The following is an 18,681-nucleotide window of genomic DNA, read 5'->3' on the forward strand; positions in this document are numbered from 1 at the left end:
GACCAAAAATTTAGGTTTTGGGCCATTGCTCGCTGTGATGTTTTATGCGTTTTCAGTTCAACACTCGGTCCGACCGAGGAATGTTTGTTTTTTTCCAATTCGACTGAAGGTTATATTTGGTCCAACCAATCGGAATACTTAGTGCGGGTTTTGTTTTTAATAGGGTACAAAAATGTATAAATACTCTTGTAATTGCGCGATTACGGTTAAGGTGAATAGAGCAGAATGTAGAATTAAGGGCTTTGAAGGGGAGCTAGGGTTTTCTACTCTAAGTTGTCCCATCTCTTGTAACTTTCTAATTATAGTGGATTGATCATCGCTTTGTGCCATGGTTTCTTCCCGCAAGGGTTTTCCACATAAAATCTCTATGTTCTATGTGGTTTACTTGAATTTTTCTTTCTCTATTGCATTGTTTAATTGGATATGAGGTTGCTTCTACACCCAACAATGAACAGGAAGTGATCAGGCTTACCTTGGCCCACCTGATGAAGTTATTGTGTCCAATGATCTTCAAGGTGGGGCCTACCTTTTCAGTGGCTGGGATGTTGTATAAGTTACCTAGTGTTGATGTGAACATTCCTCATATAAACATGAGATTTAATGCTTCTACTATATTTGTATATGCACTAGTTTTAAGTGCTTGTTTTTTGTTCTGTTGATATGATACTTCCATATTGGTGTTTGGAAAATTTTCCAAGTCTCTGACAAACATTTGCATTCATAAAGCTAAATATGATCCATTTGGCTTGTTTTTGCAGAAACGGAATATTAAATCGACTACCGGCCTAATCATGTTCCCTGTTCTCATCTGCATGCTGATGATCGTCTTCCAAACGGTGGTGAATTCTCAGCTAAACAACTCCAAGTACCAATGTGGATGCCAATGTGTTGATACAAATGGAAGCAGTACATGCCAGAACATATGCGGCTTGGAGTATTCAACTCCCACGCAAGCAATGGCCTGCCCCGTATCGAGACCAATGGAATGGCCTGCTCTATTGCAAATACCAGGCAGTCAATATCGGTCTGTTCAAACAGATGGCCACTTGTTCACCGGCTTACCTGACAAGCATTGCTTGGAGACGCATTCTTGCCCTGTAACATCACTCTTCACCGGACAAAACAAACCAATTGCTGAGAGTATGTAACAAGTTCTAGTTTAACATCCCTTTACTTCTTTAAACAGATGGAAACTATTGTGCGGTTCAGGCCATACTTCTTTAACTGAGGCCCATCAGCTAAGTGGGTCAGGCTCGAGATAACCTAACTCATAAGAAACTTATAAATTGTAATAGAAGTGTTTATTACAATTTATAAACTGGCCCATGGTTCTGTAATCCAGACCACTAGTCTAATGGGGCCCAACTGCCAATGGCCCACTTCCTAACCCCTTGATCTTTCGCCTTTTTCCATTGAATGTAGACCATGGTTGTATTCTTGCTTATTTATTATCCATTTTGTAGGCCATCAACCAAAGGCTTAGGAATTTAAATCTAGGATATTTTTAGGGCACCTCCATCAACCATGGCACCCATAATGTCAATGATCTGGATCCCTAGACAGTGGGCCACACATGTACATAAATTAGGAGATCATGACATTACAATTTCTAATGTCTAGTCATTTTTGCTTATCCATGATCTGCACTATTTGGAATGACAATTCATAAATTCAAATGTATGCAGGTTTGGTTCAAAAGTTGGTTGTTGATGAGTTTCCACAGAATGCAGCAGATCTTTCGGACATTGTTTCTCTATCTTATATTGTATTTATCGTTTCCATAAGTTGATTTTTGCTTACATTAATGCCTTTATATTTGAATATTTCTGCTAACAGATGCAATGGCAACTAATGTTCTTCCTTCCAATTAATGGTTCTAGGGAACAGACAGAAATCCTGGTCGAACTAACTTTGTAGAACAAGCTTTCTTGTCGGAATCTCCACTAGATGTTCTCTTACCTCGATGTGTAGCCAATGTCAGCTTTATGGTTTCTGGAACTGTTGGCAGTGCTCCATTTCAGCGTGGTATACATCTATATCTTTACTTGGGGACCATTAAAGTGTCCACCTTTGATGTTGACAATGTCCCAAAAGCTTTTAAATGATTCATGGAATAACCCATCATTGACCCAGCAGAGTTTTTTATTTGTATATGCCATGTTGCAAGAATCATGCTGATCGGATGATTCTAACCATATGATAAGTCATGAAAAACGATAAAGATGAAGAAGAGAAGAAACAGGTTGAATCATAATCTTGAAAGTCGAAGCATCTACTCAATAGGCCACCATGGGTTGTTATGATTCCAACTGATGACACTAACCATCCTATCTATGGCCCATAAAAACGGATGGCCTTAGCAAAATAATGGACATCCATAGATTGGGATCATCTTTTTAGTGTGAACTTTGCATCATTGCATTCCAATAGTGGTGTGGAATGAATAGACAGTCCAGATCAATGGTTGGCTGGCCCACATGTGATCTTAAGCTTGGCGGACATTGTTATTGTTCCTATGAAGGTGGGAGATGGTAGCATCTCTCATCTATAAAAGAGATTTGTTTTAGTCAACAGTTATACAATAACATTATGACATTTTCCCTTGTTTTTTGGACATAGAGATTGATTGTGTTGAAAGTTTATACGTATGGCGTGACAACTCATCAAGTATTAATAAAGAACTACATCAAGGTTACCGGAGAGGAAATCCTGCTAATGCGATCCATGAAATTCTTGGTGGTATGTTTGGAGGGGTCAGTTGGGGGGTCAATCTTATGATTTTCTTTCTATTTAGAAGTTCATGTATGGAATGCTGAGCCTTAATTCTGTGGTCACAGCTTATGATTTCTTGAATTCGAATGAGAGTAATTACAATGTGAGCTTCTGGTACAACTCCACATATCGCAATGTTGCTACTAAGCCACGCTTGTTGCGAATACCACGTTCATTAAATATGGTATGTTTCTTGTACATATTTTTAAGCAATTCATTTTCTCTTTTTATTCACTTCTTATGCTTCTAACATGAAAACCACAAAATTACTGTCAGGAGGGTAGTAACAACAGAATTGATACTATAATTAGATAATTTCATCAATTTTTTTAGCTATATATAACTAATGAAACAGCTTGCGTGTTTGGTTGGTGTTTTCGTTTGCAAATTGAAAAAGCAAGGTTGGCCATTAACAGGAATTACTATATTAGAGCTTGTGATCTATTTCATACCACGTAGGAATGTGAAGACAAAGAATCATTGAAGTCTCTAGAAATTTCTCAAATCATGTCAACAATGCTAGGAAATCTTTGAGGTCTAATGAAATTACATTTAAGGAAAACCAATCTACCATGAGCATTCTAAAAAGCAATGGTCAAAAGATTTTCAGACCTTCAAGGACTAGTTTCACCTTGTCATGGAATTTTCTCTCTGTCTGAAAGTACGAATTAGGCTACCAGAAGAGTCTCATCAAATTTAAGCACTCTACCCAATGATTTCTACAACATTGACATTGGGACCTTTGATCATCTTCCGCTACTAACCTCCAAGTAGGTGTCACATCTTCAGAGGACATACCTTGGAAAGAACTTTCCTATTCGAGGCCAAACTACCGACAGACACCTTAATCCTTTCCATTATGGATTCTTGTGTTTCTTTCCTTCCACACTTCCTAAATGACAGAAATGGTCGTTACCCAAAGCTGTGTTCATGTTGTTTGTTAGAGTATATAGTCTTCAAATATACGTGCTTCAATATATTTGAGTGTGATAGTACACCTATATTCAATGGTCATGTGGTGCACCATATTCTTGGAGATATGGTGTATCTTTTTTATTTTAATTTATTCAATGAGGAGTTATCTCTTGTAACTGATTATCATTATAAATAAAGGATTCCAAAGGACGAGCAGATATGTTCTCCTCTTCTTTTCCCTATTTCTACATTGTTGTCGTTTTGTTCTCCTTCCAATTCAAGGGAAATCATCTTCACTAATGTAGAAGATCTTAAAAGGCATGGGGTTAAGTAAGTGAGACCATCCAGTGCTGCAGAGTGCAGCAAAGAAACCACACACGAAAAGCATCAATTGAATCCGATGTTTATTAGAAGAAAAAAGAAAAGCAAAGATGCTTCCATAAGATTTGGGTAATGCATGTTGGTACTCACCAAATAAAATATCTCACTTGAACTATTTGGACTTTATCTTTTCTAAGATGCTGTTTAATATATTTCTTTCTCTAAAATGCATGCTATTAGAACTTCCAAGTTAATGAAGGAAGAATCACATCTTTCTTGATGTCTTTTTAGTCTTCAGTGGCTAATGATTTCATTCTCAACCGTTCTCTCTCTGTGTGTGTGTCTATATATATATATATGAACTCAGAAAGCTGAGATGTTGACTCAATATAACTTATTTAGTTTTATAATTACGCTACTTGTTGATGTAATGACACCATTGGAAGCCAACCAAAGGTAAAAATTATAGATGCATTGGTAAAGCTGGACAAAAGATTGGAAAATGTTGTCAAGAGCAAGGCCAAAATTTTACTTTTTCTAAGTTCGATAATTCATAGAAATTTATTTGATATTAGATCTTTGAGTGAGTACTAAAAACAACATTAGTTGAGGCTATCTCTATTACTAATGCTACTTTCTTGATTCATAAATTAGATTTCTCCATTCTTATTCTTCAGTACTCTTTTGTGTGGCTGTTGCCAAGTTTGGCCATACAAATCATATAATCATGGTGGCCAATGGAGAGTTCCTATACAGTACTTTTGCTTTGAAAGTTATGTCTCATCAATTCCCTTTTCGTTTATATAGGATGCAATGGTAGCATTCTCTGGGGGAATGCTATGTGTAGTAACTAATTCTTTGTTCAGAGGTTTGGTTTCAGAAATCAAAATGATGGTCTTCTTTGATTTAGCCCACTCATAAGCCAATGCAGTACAGTTACTATGCTTGGATAGGACAGGCGGCATTATTACATTATCTCCATTCCTAAGGTCCTCTCTTAGCTGCTGTTAGATACACTCTCATCTCTTAAATTGATGGTTTGAATCATACACGTAAATTTTGGGTAGCTTGAGTCATAGAAATGGCTAGTATTTGGTATGATAAATGATAGTAAAACCATCAGTTCTCTTTCATGGTCTAGCTTAAATTCCAAGATGTCCAATGACCAACTGGTTTTCAAGAGCTGTAGGCTGCTGCATTGCAATGCTAGTCTTTAGCATTTTATAGTATTCAAGTTGTAAACATGTGCTCTTTGGCAAACTTTCATGGGCAATGCGATGGTTTTTACCTAACCTTTTACAGGACCTCTATATTAATTTTGTTCTCTCAATCTGTATTCATCCATTTGCATTGGCCAACTACTTGCTAATGATGGTTTATTTCATTTTTATAGTGCATGTAATATGCAAGTTAGCTTTCAAGTTGTCTAAGAATTTAAAAAATGCTTACCTGTTGCTTGCCTTATTTATGCAGTTTAAAAACAATACATGGCACTATAATTTCAATTTCAATGTTTTACACTGGTTTCTTGATGAAAAAACATGCGATCCATTTATATGCAGGTATCAAATGCATTCCTCAGACATTTTAAAGATGGATCCCTCCGCATTTTACTTGGTTTTGTCAAAGAGATGCCAAAGCCTGGAACAAAAATTGCATTGGACTCGTCTTATATCGGACCGCTACTGTTCGCATGGGTCATCCAGTTGTTATTTGTAGTGAGTCTGAACCTCTTGCATTTGCATCTTATGTACCAATTCTGCTCTAATTTGAATATAAAGGTTCTATCAAGCGCTTGCGAACAGATAGTAACCAGTGTTCGAAGTAGCAATATCGCTATAAGTTTCACTAGTCGGGGATATGGAAACAATATCGTTTTCGTTGATAACAGGAAATGTGGGGAAACATGGGGAAAACAGTGGATTTTTTCAGTGCAACTTCAAGAGATGCTAAAATATACATATTTGCATATTTTAGAAGAAAAAAATTGCAAAAAGAATGCATACATAATAAGTTTCCATTTAATGGGGGCCTAAAGGCATGTATTGTCGTAAGAAACCATCCCTTCCAACCTATCTAACCAATTAACCATTCATCCAACCTTCTATCCAAATATCTATCGATATTTTACAATATCGACAACACACGATATGTCTGCAACCCTATGGCTCAGTGGTAGACTTACAAGAGTTTCAACACAAGGTCATGGGTTCAAGCACCCATTGTGGTGTGAGTGCGCAAGCGTGTGTGGGGTGTGTGAGTGCATGTGATAAAAAAAAAAGACAACACTTGATATTTCAATGAGAAATCGTTGGCAACTAGGAAGGAAATGAAAGATTGTGGTCTCAATATTGCCCATGTTACGGTTACGATAATATTGCATATAACTATGCACCCATAAAAAATTGAAATGTAAACTTTTTTAATAAACAATTTTTTGGTGATGTTATCGAAATATCACCAATACAGTGGCGATACAAGCGACACTTGGAATTGACACAGTTGAAAATATTGGCAATACATTGGTGTGATACTTAGTGATACATTGCCGATACTTGGAATTTCTAAGACTACCGGTGTTATCGGTATTGCTACCAGTGTTATCAGTATCACCAAGCTAGAGACGGTAAACAGAGAGGAGCTGAAAGGTTTTCTGTATTTGAGACAACCCAAAGGGGTTGAATATATAGAGATTACAGTCATCTATGCAACGAAAATAAATGAAAGCAGAATCCTCTACCTATGGAAATGGACTATACAAGGTATACTAGGTATACAAGGTATGTGAGTTTGTCTAATAGAGACAAGGATAATATGGGGGATATTTCTATAATATTGGGGATACTCCGAACAATGATAGTAACCATAGATGAATACACAAAAGGGCTTTTATCCGTATTTATTTCTTTTGGGAGTTTACGATTATGATAGCCTTTTAGTCCACAATAAAATGTATTACCAATTAATGTTAAGGTGTTGATTTTTAAAAATAATAAGTACATCTTAGCAACCATTAATCAATACATTTCCTTTACTGGTATCTGGTGTTATACTCGTATGAAGGAAAAATTGGAAAACAAGCAGTCATGTGTATGTTTTCATGTTTAATAGCATGCTTGTTTGCATGCAAATGGTACAGCATAGACACATCCAAGCACAATTTCAGTTTGTGCAAGTTGTGTATATTCATGCTTGTGTTTTTTGCATATCCACTTGGTACACGAGTGTAGTCATGTGACACTAACATACGGGTAGGTGTGTAATTGTTATGGCGGTTTTTGTCTGAAGATATCTTCTAACATCAACTGTGGATTTATGTTCCAAAACAAATGATTTTCAAGTTTGCAATGGGTGTCTCATTGTTTTTATTTATTTATTTTACATGTCGATGCATCTTTCTTTTAGTTACCAATGCATGCTTAGTTGTTCTCATTGTCAGTGGTTGCATTTTCCTTATAGAGACGGTTCTTGAGATTGTCTCATGATTTTCATCACTGTTTTGCAACATCATGCAGGTTTTCTTGACGTGTTTGGTTTATGAGAAGCAACATAAGCTGAGGATTATGATGAAAATGCATGGACTTGGAGATGGGCCATATTGGCTAATTTCATATGGCTACTTTTTTATTATCTCATCTATTTATATGATATGGTTTGCTGTTTCTGGATCTATTATAAGTAAGTTATGCCCATGACATCTTTTAACTTCATATGCTAATATTGGCATTGCATAGTTACTCATTTTCCTGAAGTTATTATTCTCTCAATTTTATTTATTTATTTATTTTTTGTAGGGTTGGATCTCTTCCGGCTGAATAACTATGTCATCCAGTTTATTTTCTATTTTGTTTATTTAAATCTACAGATCACTCTTGCATTTCTAGCAGCTGCAGTGTTTTCACAAGTAAAGAATGCTACAGGTTTATCTTTTTCCTTCAACAAAAATCAATGCCTATGTGATTTAAATTGAGCCCCAATGCCATTTAAATGGATACTTATTTGGAAATGCATACAATCGTATTCATTTTATGCTAATTGAGGTCCGCTTTTCTTCAGTTGTGGGCAGCATGTATGTGTTTGGATCTGGACTTCTTGGTGCCTTCTTTTTCCAATCTTATATCGAGGATACAACCTTCTCAAGTAAGATATCGGAAATATCCGAGAGATTGTAAATTTGAGTTATGAATTATGATCTCTCTAAGATGCTATGGTAGTGTAAGATCTATTATGCTTGTAGGGTTGCGGTTGATGACTATGGAGCTTCTGCCTGGGTTTTCGTTGTATCGGGGGCTATATGAGCTGTTCCAGTCTGCATTGGCAGGGCATTATCAAGGGACTTCTGGTATCAGTTGGGAGAATTTGAATGACGAAAGCAATGGCATGAAAGGAACTTTGATCATTATGAGTTCGGAATGGCTGATTCTGCTCTTTTTTGCTTACTACCTCGATCAAGTGATTTCTGCTGGGAGGGGAGTAAGAAAACATCCGCTATTTTTCTTAGGGGACTTCAGGAAGAGAAGCAAGAAGCTTTTTAAAATATTAAGCATAAGACATAGAGCGACTATATTTGTTGATTTGGAGAGTCCTGCTATTGATGATGAGGTAAATTCTATCTCAACTAGTTTGAGAATGGATTTCTATGATTGTTTGTTTCTAGAATTTGATCTTTTTGATTGGTGTGCTTGCTAGTGTGTCTAGAATCTTGTGCACATTTACTTCACCATGTTAAAGGTTGATTTGTTATCCACATTAGGTGCGGCATACGTGCACATCAATCTTGATAGTCCAAGTTGTGGGCTCATGAGTAGGTGTAATGGCTGTCACCATAGCTAGGGGCATTTTTCCAGGCAAAATTTTCATTTTATGCATGTTAGGCAAGGGGCATTTTACCAAAGGACAAAAAATGTCTTTTTCACCTATTGGTTGTTGAAGTCATGGCATGTTATAAAAATGTAAAGGGATGGTCTTTTCTCTTTTGAGCTTAGAAGTATTTTCCCCTGTGCTAGCAAGATAGAGAATGAGGGAGAGGGATTCTCTCAAGGGAGAGTTTTCTCCCATGTGTTTCTTCTCAAATCTTGTAAGGTGGAGAGGAGCTGTGATGGGTTTCCCAAAGGTTCTTTTAGTTGCATTAAGAGAAGTGAGGGATGTTTCTGTTTGTTCAATGTATGTGCGTAATTCTTCTCGTCTATTGTATTCTCTTTATTTTGCTGGTGGAATAATTTGTGAGTGTTTCCTTGTGGATGTAGTCACGTTGTGACGAACCACATATATCTTGTGCATCCTCTATGTATTTCCTTGTATATTCAAATCTATGGTGATGGTTATTTCACATTTATCTTGGTACAATCAACTGCACACATGGTCGAAGTGCTTCCACAAGTGAGAGCTCAGTTCGTTTCCCAATTTGTGGATGGTGATCTTTCATTTCCATTGCAAAATATGGAGAGCATAGCTTGAAAGTCACATTGAAGATTGAACAGAGGACCTTAACCATCTTATTTTGCCAATCGAATTTAAGACTGCTAAGTTTTTCATTACCCATTGAAAGGAATAAATAGCCAAACCCAAATAATTGGGACAAGACATTGATGATGGTGATTTAATGGCCTCCAATTGGAAGGATTGGATCCTCCAGTTACTGTGGTTCGAGGCTCAGATCCATCTACAATTCCCACAATTTGGACTGATTGGATTGATGAATGCATGGTGGATGAGATAGCCCTTTCTAGTACAATGTAACTAGCAGTTTCCTCCTAATCATCACTATATAAGCTAAAAAATATTGTATTGACTTCATTGATTTTTATTTTTATTTTTTGTTTGCAGGGGTATAGAGTCGAAACATTACTAACAGAAGAGAGTAAAAGTTATCCTATTGTCTGTCATAACCTGAAGAAGGTGTATTTGGGAGAGGATGGAAATTCTAAAATGCATGCTGTTCAAAGTCTATCCCTTGCTGTATCACTGGGTGAATGCTTTGGTCTGCTAGGTCCCAATGGTTCTGGAAAGACAACCTTTCTTAATATGGTTAGTATATGCATGTCATTCAAATCCATGCATCATGCGTTTTCCCCAATACAAACATGCATGCATATCTGAGAGCTGATCTAGTGCCTCTGGATGCATGGGAGGTATTGTGCTTCCATGTCATTGTTGCTAACATGACATACATGGACAAGATCAGTGTCGTCCGGTCAATAGGTCCAATAGTGAATGGTCCATAGACAAAAAATACAATGTTTGGATGATTATGACCTTTTAACGGGTGCCATTATTTGAACATAAAAGATAAAAATCAGTAATAAGTTGCATTTAGTGATAAGTAGCTCATTTATTAGATGGTTGGTATAGAATAATCAAGGCAAATTTGGTCAATGGCGGAGGTTGTGTAATGCATCATACAGATCATCATATACATGGAAAATACTGAGGAATGTATATTCCATGCCGTCAGATGCATTGTGTGTCATCCGAGAACACCTTGCTTGGTAACCAAGTTGGTAGTCTTCCCACTCTCTGAAAGTGTGGCCGTGGATCAAGTCATTTTACCATATGATTGAATCATATGTTTAAATTATTTTCATCAGAATTCTCTTAATTGAATCCTATAAGATTTATGCAATTAGGAATTAGAGAGAAACTTGTGGGATTATTTCAAGCCTAATTGCCAATAGTTTAATCCAATACTTGTTTAATAGGTTTCAATAAAACAATTTGCAAGTTACATATGTGGTTCTTTTGGTCCTCATTAGGGCATGTTATTGCCACAGTTAGCAAAACGGCATATAGCAAAAATACGTTACAGGAATTGTTTGTGTTTAATCCAGTTTCGATTGTCAAAAGTGCGGTAAAAGGTTACGTGAAAAAAAAAAAAAAAAGGAACACCAAAAATTAGAAGAATGAAAAGTTCAGGTTAATGCAGTTTGGACTTAAAAAAAAAAAAAACAGAGAAAAAAAATGGTTACATACGTGCATTTTGTGTACACGTCTCTATTTTTGAAACGTTTAATCAAAATTATAAGTGTCTTTTTTTTTTTTCAAAAGTACGGAGTTGAAAACGGATTTTTGCTAACAGAGGTTATTTTATTGCCTCAACTGAATGGTCTTCATTTGCTCTTTCTACGTGAACTTTATGAAACTCATCTGTTGGTTTTATTTGATTCAGGTGACTGGGTTTCTACCTCCCACATCTGGAACTGCACTTATTGATGGTATGGACATAAGATCAAATATGAATCAGATCTACACAAGAATTGGAGTTTGCCCACAACATGAGTAAGTAGGCCTCACAGCCTTTTCCCCCCACTCTCCTTCTCTTTTTTGAAGGTGAATCGTTTGAATAAGGAATCAGAAATAACACCAAACTTAAACAAGGAAGATCAACTCTTAGAGAAAGAAAAACAACCAATCAAATGCTTTTATATGCAGATCCGTTAAAAACTAGAATACCCAAATTGTTCAGATACTCAAATAAGGAAACGGGTTCCCCTGGTCTCCAAAACTATCTAGTTTTGAAGTCTATACCTGCTAGTTATTTTCAATTTAAAAAGTGACCTTTACTAGCTTGTCTACCAGCTAATGTTGTGAACAGTTCGGAATTGTTCTAACAAGATTATGTCGGAGAGTTGTAGCCAATCCCCATGAGATTCCCAAATATTTATCAGTTGATGATTCTACTATTGTCTGGTGTTAAAACTTAAGATGAAGCCTAAACATTTTGCACAAGGTGCTACCTTCCCTTAGCCATTGTTTTATGGATTTTTCAACTAGAACAATGAATTTGGCACAATAATGGCATTACGATAATTTATAATCTGTTAAATAACATGTCTAATCTTATTGTACATGAGTCTAATCACCCTCTCCCAGGTTGATGCATGGGTATTATACATGCTCTATCTTTTAAGTATGTTCTTACGACTACTTCAAAGGATGTAGTGAAAACATGAGTTAGCTTCACTTGGTCGAATTACTTTCTTTTTTCCTTGTAAATCATCAAACATGAAAAACTAGTCAAGAAGTTTTCATGAACAAAGTGATAGTCTATTTACATGTTTATTCTTTGGTGGGATATAGGGTTACTTGAATGGTGGCCTTATTATGACAATATTTATCCAATTGGGCAATTAGATGATTTGTTGGAATATGTAAGATCTTTGCTTAAATTAATGAGAGAGTTAGTAATTCCATTAAAAATGTCACGTGCAAGCTATGACTAAAAATAAAACAATAATTGACTAATTGTTTAACAACTTACAAATGATTGCTTCACATTCCTCAAGTCTAGAAAACTGGTTGAGCCACTAAAACAAATAATTGTAAGAGTACTTGAGGATATGATCTTTAGTTTGAAGTTTGAACTATAGTTGCACGAAGCATGAAGCAAAGCAGCAATGGATTCGCGTGCAGGAGGAGGGAAGTGTCTATCTTAAAATGTTAGCAAGTATAAATAGGCTACGAAGTTGGAGCAGGAGTGTGAGTCTGAAGCATGATTCAAAGCAGGAGTGGTGCCTAGTTAGAACAATCATGCAACTAAGGATTGAACATAAATAGTCAATCCTAATTTCATGTTAATTTATCAAAGACATTGTCCAAAACAAGAAGATGCCAAAGAAGGGAATGGCCTGGCAGAGGGGTTGGCCAAAGAAGGGAGTGCGAGTCAAGTGGACCGGATTTTCCGGGAGGCCTTTAGCTTGCCCCGTCTTGTTAAGGGCCGGTATCTGTTAGATAAAGCGAGGTTGGGCTCAATTAGAGGGCATTGATAGAGTTTTGTTGTATAGGATATGATAGGCGGGCCAACCTTCTTTTTGTGGCTGGTCTTCTCCCGAATAGCCTTGGCCTGTTTTGTCTTGTTTAATCAATGAATTCATAGAGATTTTCAACCAAAAAAAAAAGAAGATGCCATGATCACACAGTCAGATCTTCAACCAAGTAACTCTTTGTAATAGTAGAGGCGAAAGAGAATTCATATGCTGCTGCAACAGAATGAGCAATGGCAGGTTACACTATTACTAGGCCATATTCTCAATTGTATACCACGCCCCACAACCAATTTCCATGGGGGTCCGCTCTATGGCAACATTCACTCCCAGTAGCCCTTTCCAACCGGCATCCACCAGACACGGTGTTGGCTCTAAACCAAATGTTAGGTACCTAACCAACATGCCAAAAGCCCCAGGATGGATAGAATGCATCAAGCTAAGCCTTCAAACCACTATGAATTTCTATGGGTCCCTCAGGTACCCATGGACCAGGGTACCCATTGACTACTATAAGCATCCAATTGCTCTATATATGTTGATGGGGAGATTTCTAGAACATACATTAGAAGTGAAGATCAAGTTGTGGCTACTTACGCCAAACTGACATGGAAAGAAAGATTTAGGGTTTAATGATGAGACAACTGCTGGATTTGCACTCAATTTTGAGGGTGACTTTTGAAGGCTACTCGAACTGAATAGAAATTTAAGTGGATGATGTTACAAAAAGTTTCAGTTCACTTGTTTTAGTCTTGAGTTGGAGCTTGATATAATATCACATTCGAATAAATATTATTCCCTCAACTAATATTTGCATTTTAATGCAGCTTGATTTGGGAGAATCTAACTGGAAGAGAGCATTTGCTTTTCTATGGTAGACTGCGAAACCTTAAAGGCGCAGCATTAATACAGGTACAATGGCTTGTGCTTTACTATTCTGTTCCTGATACAGTTCTTTGTTTATCTTGAATGATCATTGTGGAGATATCAGGCAGTTTCAACGTACCAAAAAATGAGAATGACAATGAATATGTGTGGATCTGTTCACATTTTGCACAAGTGGAACTGTTTCTTGAGAAATGCAGATGACAGGATGTGCTCAAATGCCATTGATCTGCAAAAAGCACCTGAAAAATGCGAATGTAATGTGTGACAATGGATCAGATCTGCTATCATCGGATTCTCAATTTGGGTGGTGGGCGGACAGTTACTTCAACATTTCGGTTATGCCCAAAAAATGTTCACATGATGGTCTATTTGTCACTGTTTGATTTGCATTAGCTACCTTGAAATCTAGATATGAACATTTTATCACTCGTAAGGGTGCCCAATGGGAAATAGTGCATGTGGTTAATTGATGATTGTGAAGACTACTGACTAGATGGTTTGACTTGGATGGACTAATATGGAAGGAATTATATGATCCCCAAGACAAGGCGTATACTAAAGTTTTCAGTTTGTACAAGTGGTACTCATGGTTTGTTGATCCAGACCATTCACACTGATAGACAAATCCTAACCATGGATTTGAAAAGCGATTCTATTTCTGTACTCCCAAGAAACCTTGGGTGTATATAGGTAAAAAGCTCTAAGATTAATGTAGCAATGGTCATTTGATTGAGTGGCTAGGCTCTTCGAATTTGGGAACTTTTGGTGAGTGATCCAGCCACAATGACCCATCATATCATGGCCATGGACCCAGTTCTACAAACAGAAAACCCAAGTATGCTGATTCTAGAGTACCTCCTAAAAAGTAACCTGGAAATGAATAAGCCACCGATCCTAACGGTAAACCGTATATTATAATTCTTGCTGTGATCATGAAGGACTGGACATTCTCCTTCAAAACACGGGCTCATTGATTTGTTTTGAGCTACACAGGCAGTGGATGAATCCCTGAAGAGTTTGAATCTTCATGAAGGCAATGTGGGTGACAAGCTTGCTGGTAAATACAGTGGCGGTATGAAGCGAAGGCTAAGTGTTGCAATTGCACTTATCGGTGATACACAAGTATGTAAAATAATCAGATATCTTATTGAGAATACTAATTCAAAGGACAGGAATCCTCACTTCCAGTGTGACGGTTTTTATAGGTTGTCTTTATGGATGAGCCGACTACAGGATTGGATCCAGAGTCAAGAAATAACTTGTGGCAAGCTGTTAAAATGGCAAAAGCAAACAGGGCTGTTATTCTTACAAGTAAGCCGATCTTGTCTGATTCTTATGATCATAGTTGGTAGGTTCTAAAACAAGCAATGATACAGTATTGAATGGGACCATGTATGATTGATGTGGACCGTTGGATGAGAGCACTCCACTGTGGATTGCCCATTGACCCCGATAGCACCCTTATCAGATTATAACAACCATTCAAATAGGGACCTGCAGAATGGGAAGTAAGATTTTCTACTTGTACCATCCATTTTGCATGCCCTTACTGGTTGGGATGTGATTATCTAGTCATGCCTATTTTTGGGTCATTTGCAATCTGCGGTGGATTCCTCCTATCAAATAATATTTGCTCAGAATAGGTGGCCCACATTTGGCATTTACAATCTATGGTGGATTCCTCCATTCTAAAAGTAAGTTGGAGAACCATGCTGCTTTCCCATTTCATTTTTTATTTCTTGTCAAAATTGGAGCAATTATTAGTCGTCATCAATGCACTTGCTTAGGAGGAATGCCGATCACAAGAATTTTTTTTCACAGGAGTTTTCATGGAGGCACATTGCAAACTCATAAAAGGTTTGGAGGACCCATCTAGTGGGCCACCACACAGTATCTGTGCCATGCCCAAAAATCAGGCTAGTGTGATGACCCTAAGTTCTTAATCTGAAGAATAAAATACCAATGCCTATTTTTGTTCCTTTTCCAATCAAGCAGTTGGGATACTTAAATGTCCTGACTTTGGAGCATGACCCCTGCATGCTGTAGCCAGTGGATGAGTAGGCCGGATCCTGTAAGTTAGTGAGGTATCCCAACAAGAACATGTGTGCAAGAACATGTGCAAAAAATCGTTGGCAATTATCGTTCCTTCTTGTTTTGTATCAAATGGTTTTGTAGCAAATTGTGAGGATTGTTGTTTTTTCTAAGGCCCTGTTTGGTTGCCACTTAAAAATGAGCTTATCTCATTTAGTTAACAATAGTTACGTATCAGAGATCATAGTTTACATAAATTATGGGGGATCAAGATTTTTAATCCTTAAGGAATTCAATAATATAGAATTATTGTTAACTAAAACAAGAACTCATTTTTAAGTGGCAACTAAACAGGTCCTAAAAGTATCCACTTAAACATCCATCGTAAATATGAAAATTATCCATGGAGCAAGCCTCTCATGCAAGCTATTTGGATGTATTATTCCTGGCATTGAAAACATAAGTTCCTCCAATCGCAATAAAACAAAAATGTATACGAATGCATGTAGCTGCATGTCATATCTTTCTTACAAGATTGAAACTAGATGGTTTATGTGTTGCATTGTATACCCATGTAAAACAATCATATCTTCTCTTTTGGGTCTTTTTGTTTTGTTTTGTTTTTTTATTTCGAAGTTTATTTGTCCTTTTTTTCAAAAGACTAATGAACTAATGAGACCGAAGATATGAAATCATCTATGATAAATTTAAATGTCTGTACTTCATCCCATGCATCTTTTGTGCTGCATATATTGGGAAAATTATACGAGGAGATGAACTGCAAAATGCAGCAAGATTATAACTAGCCATGTACAGGCAGGCCTGAATCAAATGACATCAGCTGCATTACTGTTACTTCTTTTTCATAGCGTATTCAATTTGAGAAGCAGAAAGAATCCTTGCCACATTTATTTGAAAATTAAAATAATTGTGTTTTTTTTTTTTTGGGGAAAATTTAAATAACTCAAGGTGACTTCTATTACCAAAATAGCTTTAGTTCTTTCTAAAATTAATGCACACACATTTTAATTTAGTAGTATATACTGCCAAGATAACATTTTTTTTAAAAATTGCTTCTTAAATCCCTCATAAAAAAGGCTCGGCCTCATTGCTTGTTCTATTTATTGGTTTTCTTGCCCTGACCTCAAATTGCTATAAGAAAGCTAAGATGATGGCGATTATTGTTTTCTTGTCCACTCTTATGTTCTGTATTTGTTTTGGTTACTGAATTTCCATAATTTCCCCAGTCCCGTGCATTGCATGGAATTATTGCTTTGTGTTAAACAAAGGAGAAAAGATCTAGTGCATAGAAAAAAAATGTATATGTAAAAAACCATTTCTTTGGGATCCAATTAAAATGATGTATGCATACACCAATCAGATTTAGTCTGACAACTAGTAATATATTTCCTGTTTTAAATATATTAGAAGATTTTAACGTAAGATATGGATTTGGATGACAGCACATTCCATGGAAGAAGCTGAGTTTCTTTGTGATCGTGTTGGCATCATGGTTGGTGGCAGCTTGCAGTGCATTGGCAGCTCAAAAGAGGTATTTAGCATGACTGAAAACTCATGGTGCATTTGGATGCACTAATGAATTGAATTGCAATTATTAATCTAACAAAGCAGAAATAACCAAATTGTGATTTGATTAGCATTCATATTGAGGGTGTGGGCTCTAAGATGCAGTTCTGTTACTTTCAAGTTGGACCTGAAAGAAATGTAACCTTGAGTATTGATGCTACGAAACATCAAGAAATTTGTCACCCCCTCTTGATTCAAATGTTTGCAATTCGGTTCACTAATGCATCCAAATACTGTTTCATGAATTGAATCTATGGCAGCTACATGTTTCTCCTCAATATCATTTCCTTCTTATCAGACCATAGATGCAGTTGACCCTTGATCTGTTTTTGATAAGATAGTTCTCGTTGTCGATTTGCATATCATCAAAGAACGAATTAGTCTGCTTGGTCAATGCTCAAAATAATTTTCAGAAAAATACGGACTCTGGTGTGATTGCTTCAAGCCATGGTCACTTGAGCTTTTTGCCAACTGCTTTCTCGATTCTGAAAACTGATTGTTGTTATAGACTTGCATTGTTTTCACCTTATTTCTTTTGGGATCGTATGGATGCTCAATCAAACTGAATTGAATAATTCAATTCGGTAAGGAGTAAATAGACAAAAGTGGGCTAGCCTCACTCCATTCATAGTGAGGTGCAGCCCCTCCAACTGCAAATCACTATCATTTCAAGTCCAACTTGAAATTCACAGATTTGCAGTTATGTGTTTGGTTACAATTTTGAATTAAAACCGTACCACCCCCACTTTGGCCTTTTCCAAGTGATTTGAATGAATTGCAGATCAGTTCCATGAGTCCCACAAAACACCTTTAGGTACACTTTAAGATCTTTTTCTGTGTCACAGCTTAAAACAAGATATGGAGGATCATACGTATTGACCATCTCAACAAATCCCAATCATGAGAAGGACGTCGAAGACATGGTAAGCGGCCTCTCTACGAATTCGGTGAAGATTTACAATGTCGCGGGGACACAGAAATTCCATCTACCTAAGCAAGAACTAAGAATTTCCAACGTATTTCAGGCCATCAAAAACTTTAAGAGACACGTCAGGATTGACGCATTCGGCCTAACCGATGCCACATTGGAGGATATCTTCACCAAAGTAGTGCATGATACGTCATAATTTTTTTTTTTTTTTTTTTGAAAACCCCACCTGATTTGATATGTAACATGTTCTTTCCAAAAATCAAAATGTCGGCATTTCTACATGTTGAAGAAAAAGCAGAAATGCATTTTTTAGCTCCTGGTCTACCCAAACAGGTCCATGCCTCGAACTGTTGAGGGGCCCACTCAACACCAATCTGATCAAGATCAGATGTGGATAAATAAATGTACGCTGAATATCTGATGCATATATACACCAAAATATTCAATGAATGAATATACACCTAGCACGCATATCAT

At 36.8% G+C, this 18,681-nt stretch overlaps 1 protein-coding gene across 4 annotated transcripts; it reads left to right on the forward strand.

The window, feature by feature from the left end:
* The first annotated feature begins 508 nt into the window (after positions 1 to 508).
* On the forward strand, positions 509 to 18,411 carry LOC131253726 (ABC transporter A family member 8-like). 4 transcript variants are annotated; one of them, XR_009175293.1, is made up of 18 exons: positions 509 to 1,140; positions 1,686 to 1,765; positions 1,881 to 2,025; positions 2,620 to 2,739; positions 2,838 to 2,956; positions 5,571 to 5,726; positions 7,524 to 7,686; positions 7,803 to 7,928; positions 8,065 to 8,148; positions 8,246 to 8,610; positions 9,835 to 10,035; positions 11,174 to 11,283; positions 13,595 to 13,679; positions 14,649 to 14,777; positions 14,861 to 14,966; positions 16,934 to 17,005; positions 17,150 to 17,238; positions 18,119 to 18,145. XR_009175293.1 is itself a non-coding variant. In XM_058254867.1 (18 exons), exons 1-18 carry the CDS (start codon positions 792 to 794, stop codon positions 18,398 to 18,400), a joined length of 2,607 nt encoding a protein of 868 aa, XP_058110850.1. In that variant the 5' UTR covers positions 510 to 791; the 3' UTR covers positions 18,401 to 18,411. The 4 variants fall into 4 exon arrangements, 3 of the variants coding, with proteins under 3 accessions (XP_058110850.1, XP_058110847.1, XP_058110860.1); XM_058254867.1 differs by lacking the exon at positions 16,934 to 17,005 and adding an exon at positions 18,299 to 18,411 and having other exon boundaries at positions 510 to 1,140; positions 18,119 to 18,196; XM_058254864.1 differs by lacking the exon at positions 16,934 to 17,005 and having other exon boundaries at positions 513 to 1,140; positions 18,119 to 18,411.
* Positions 18,412 to 18,681: the final 270 nt, after the last annotated feature.

This window comes from Magnolia sinica, chromosome 1 (genome assembly GCF_029962835.1).
Source record: "Magnolia sinica isolate HGM2019 chromosome 1, MsV1, whole genome shotgun sequence".
NCBI classification, from domain to species: Eukaryota; Viridiplantae; Streptophyta; class Magnoliopsida; order Magnoliales; family Magnoliaceae; genus Magnolia; species Magnolia sinica.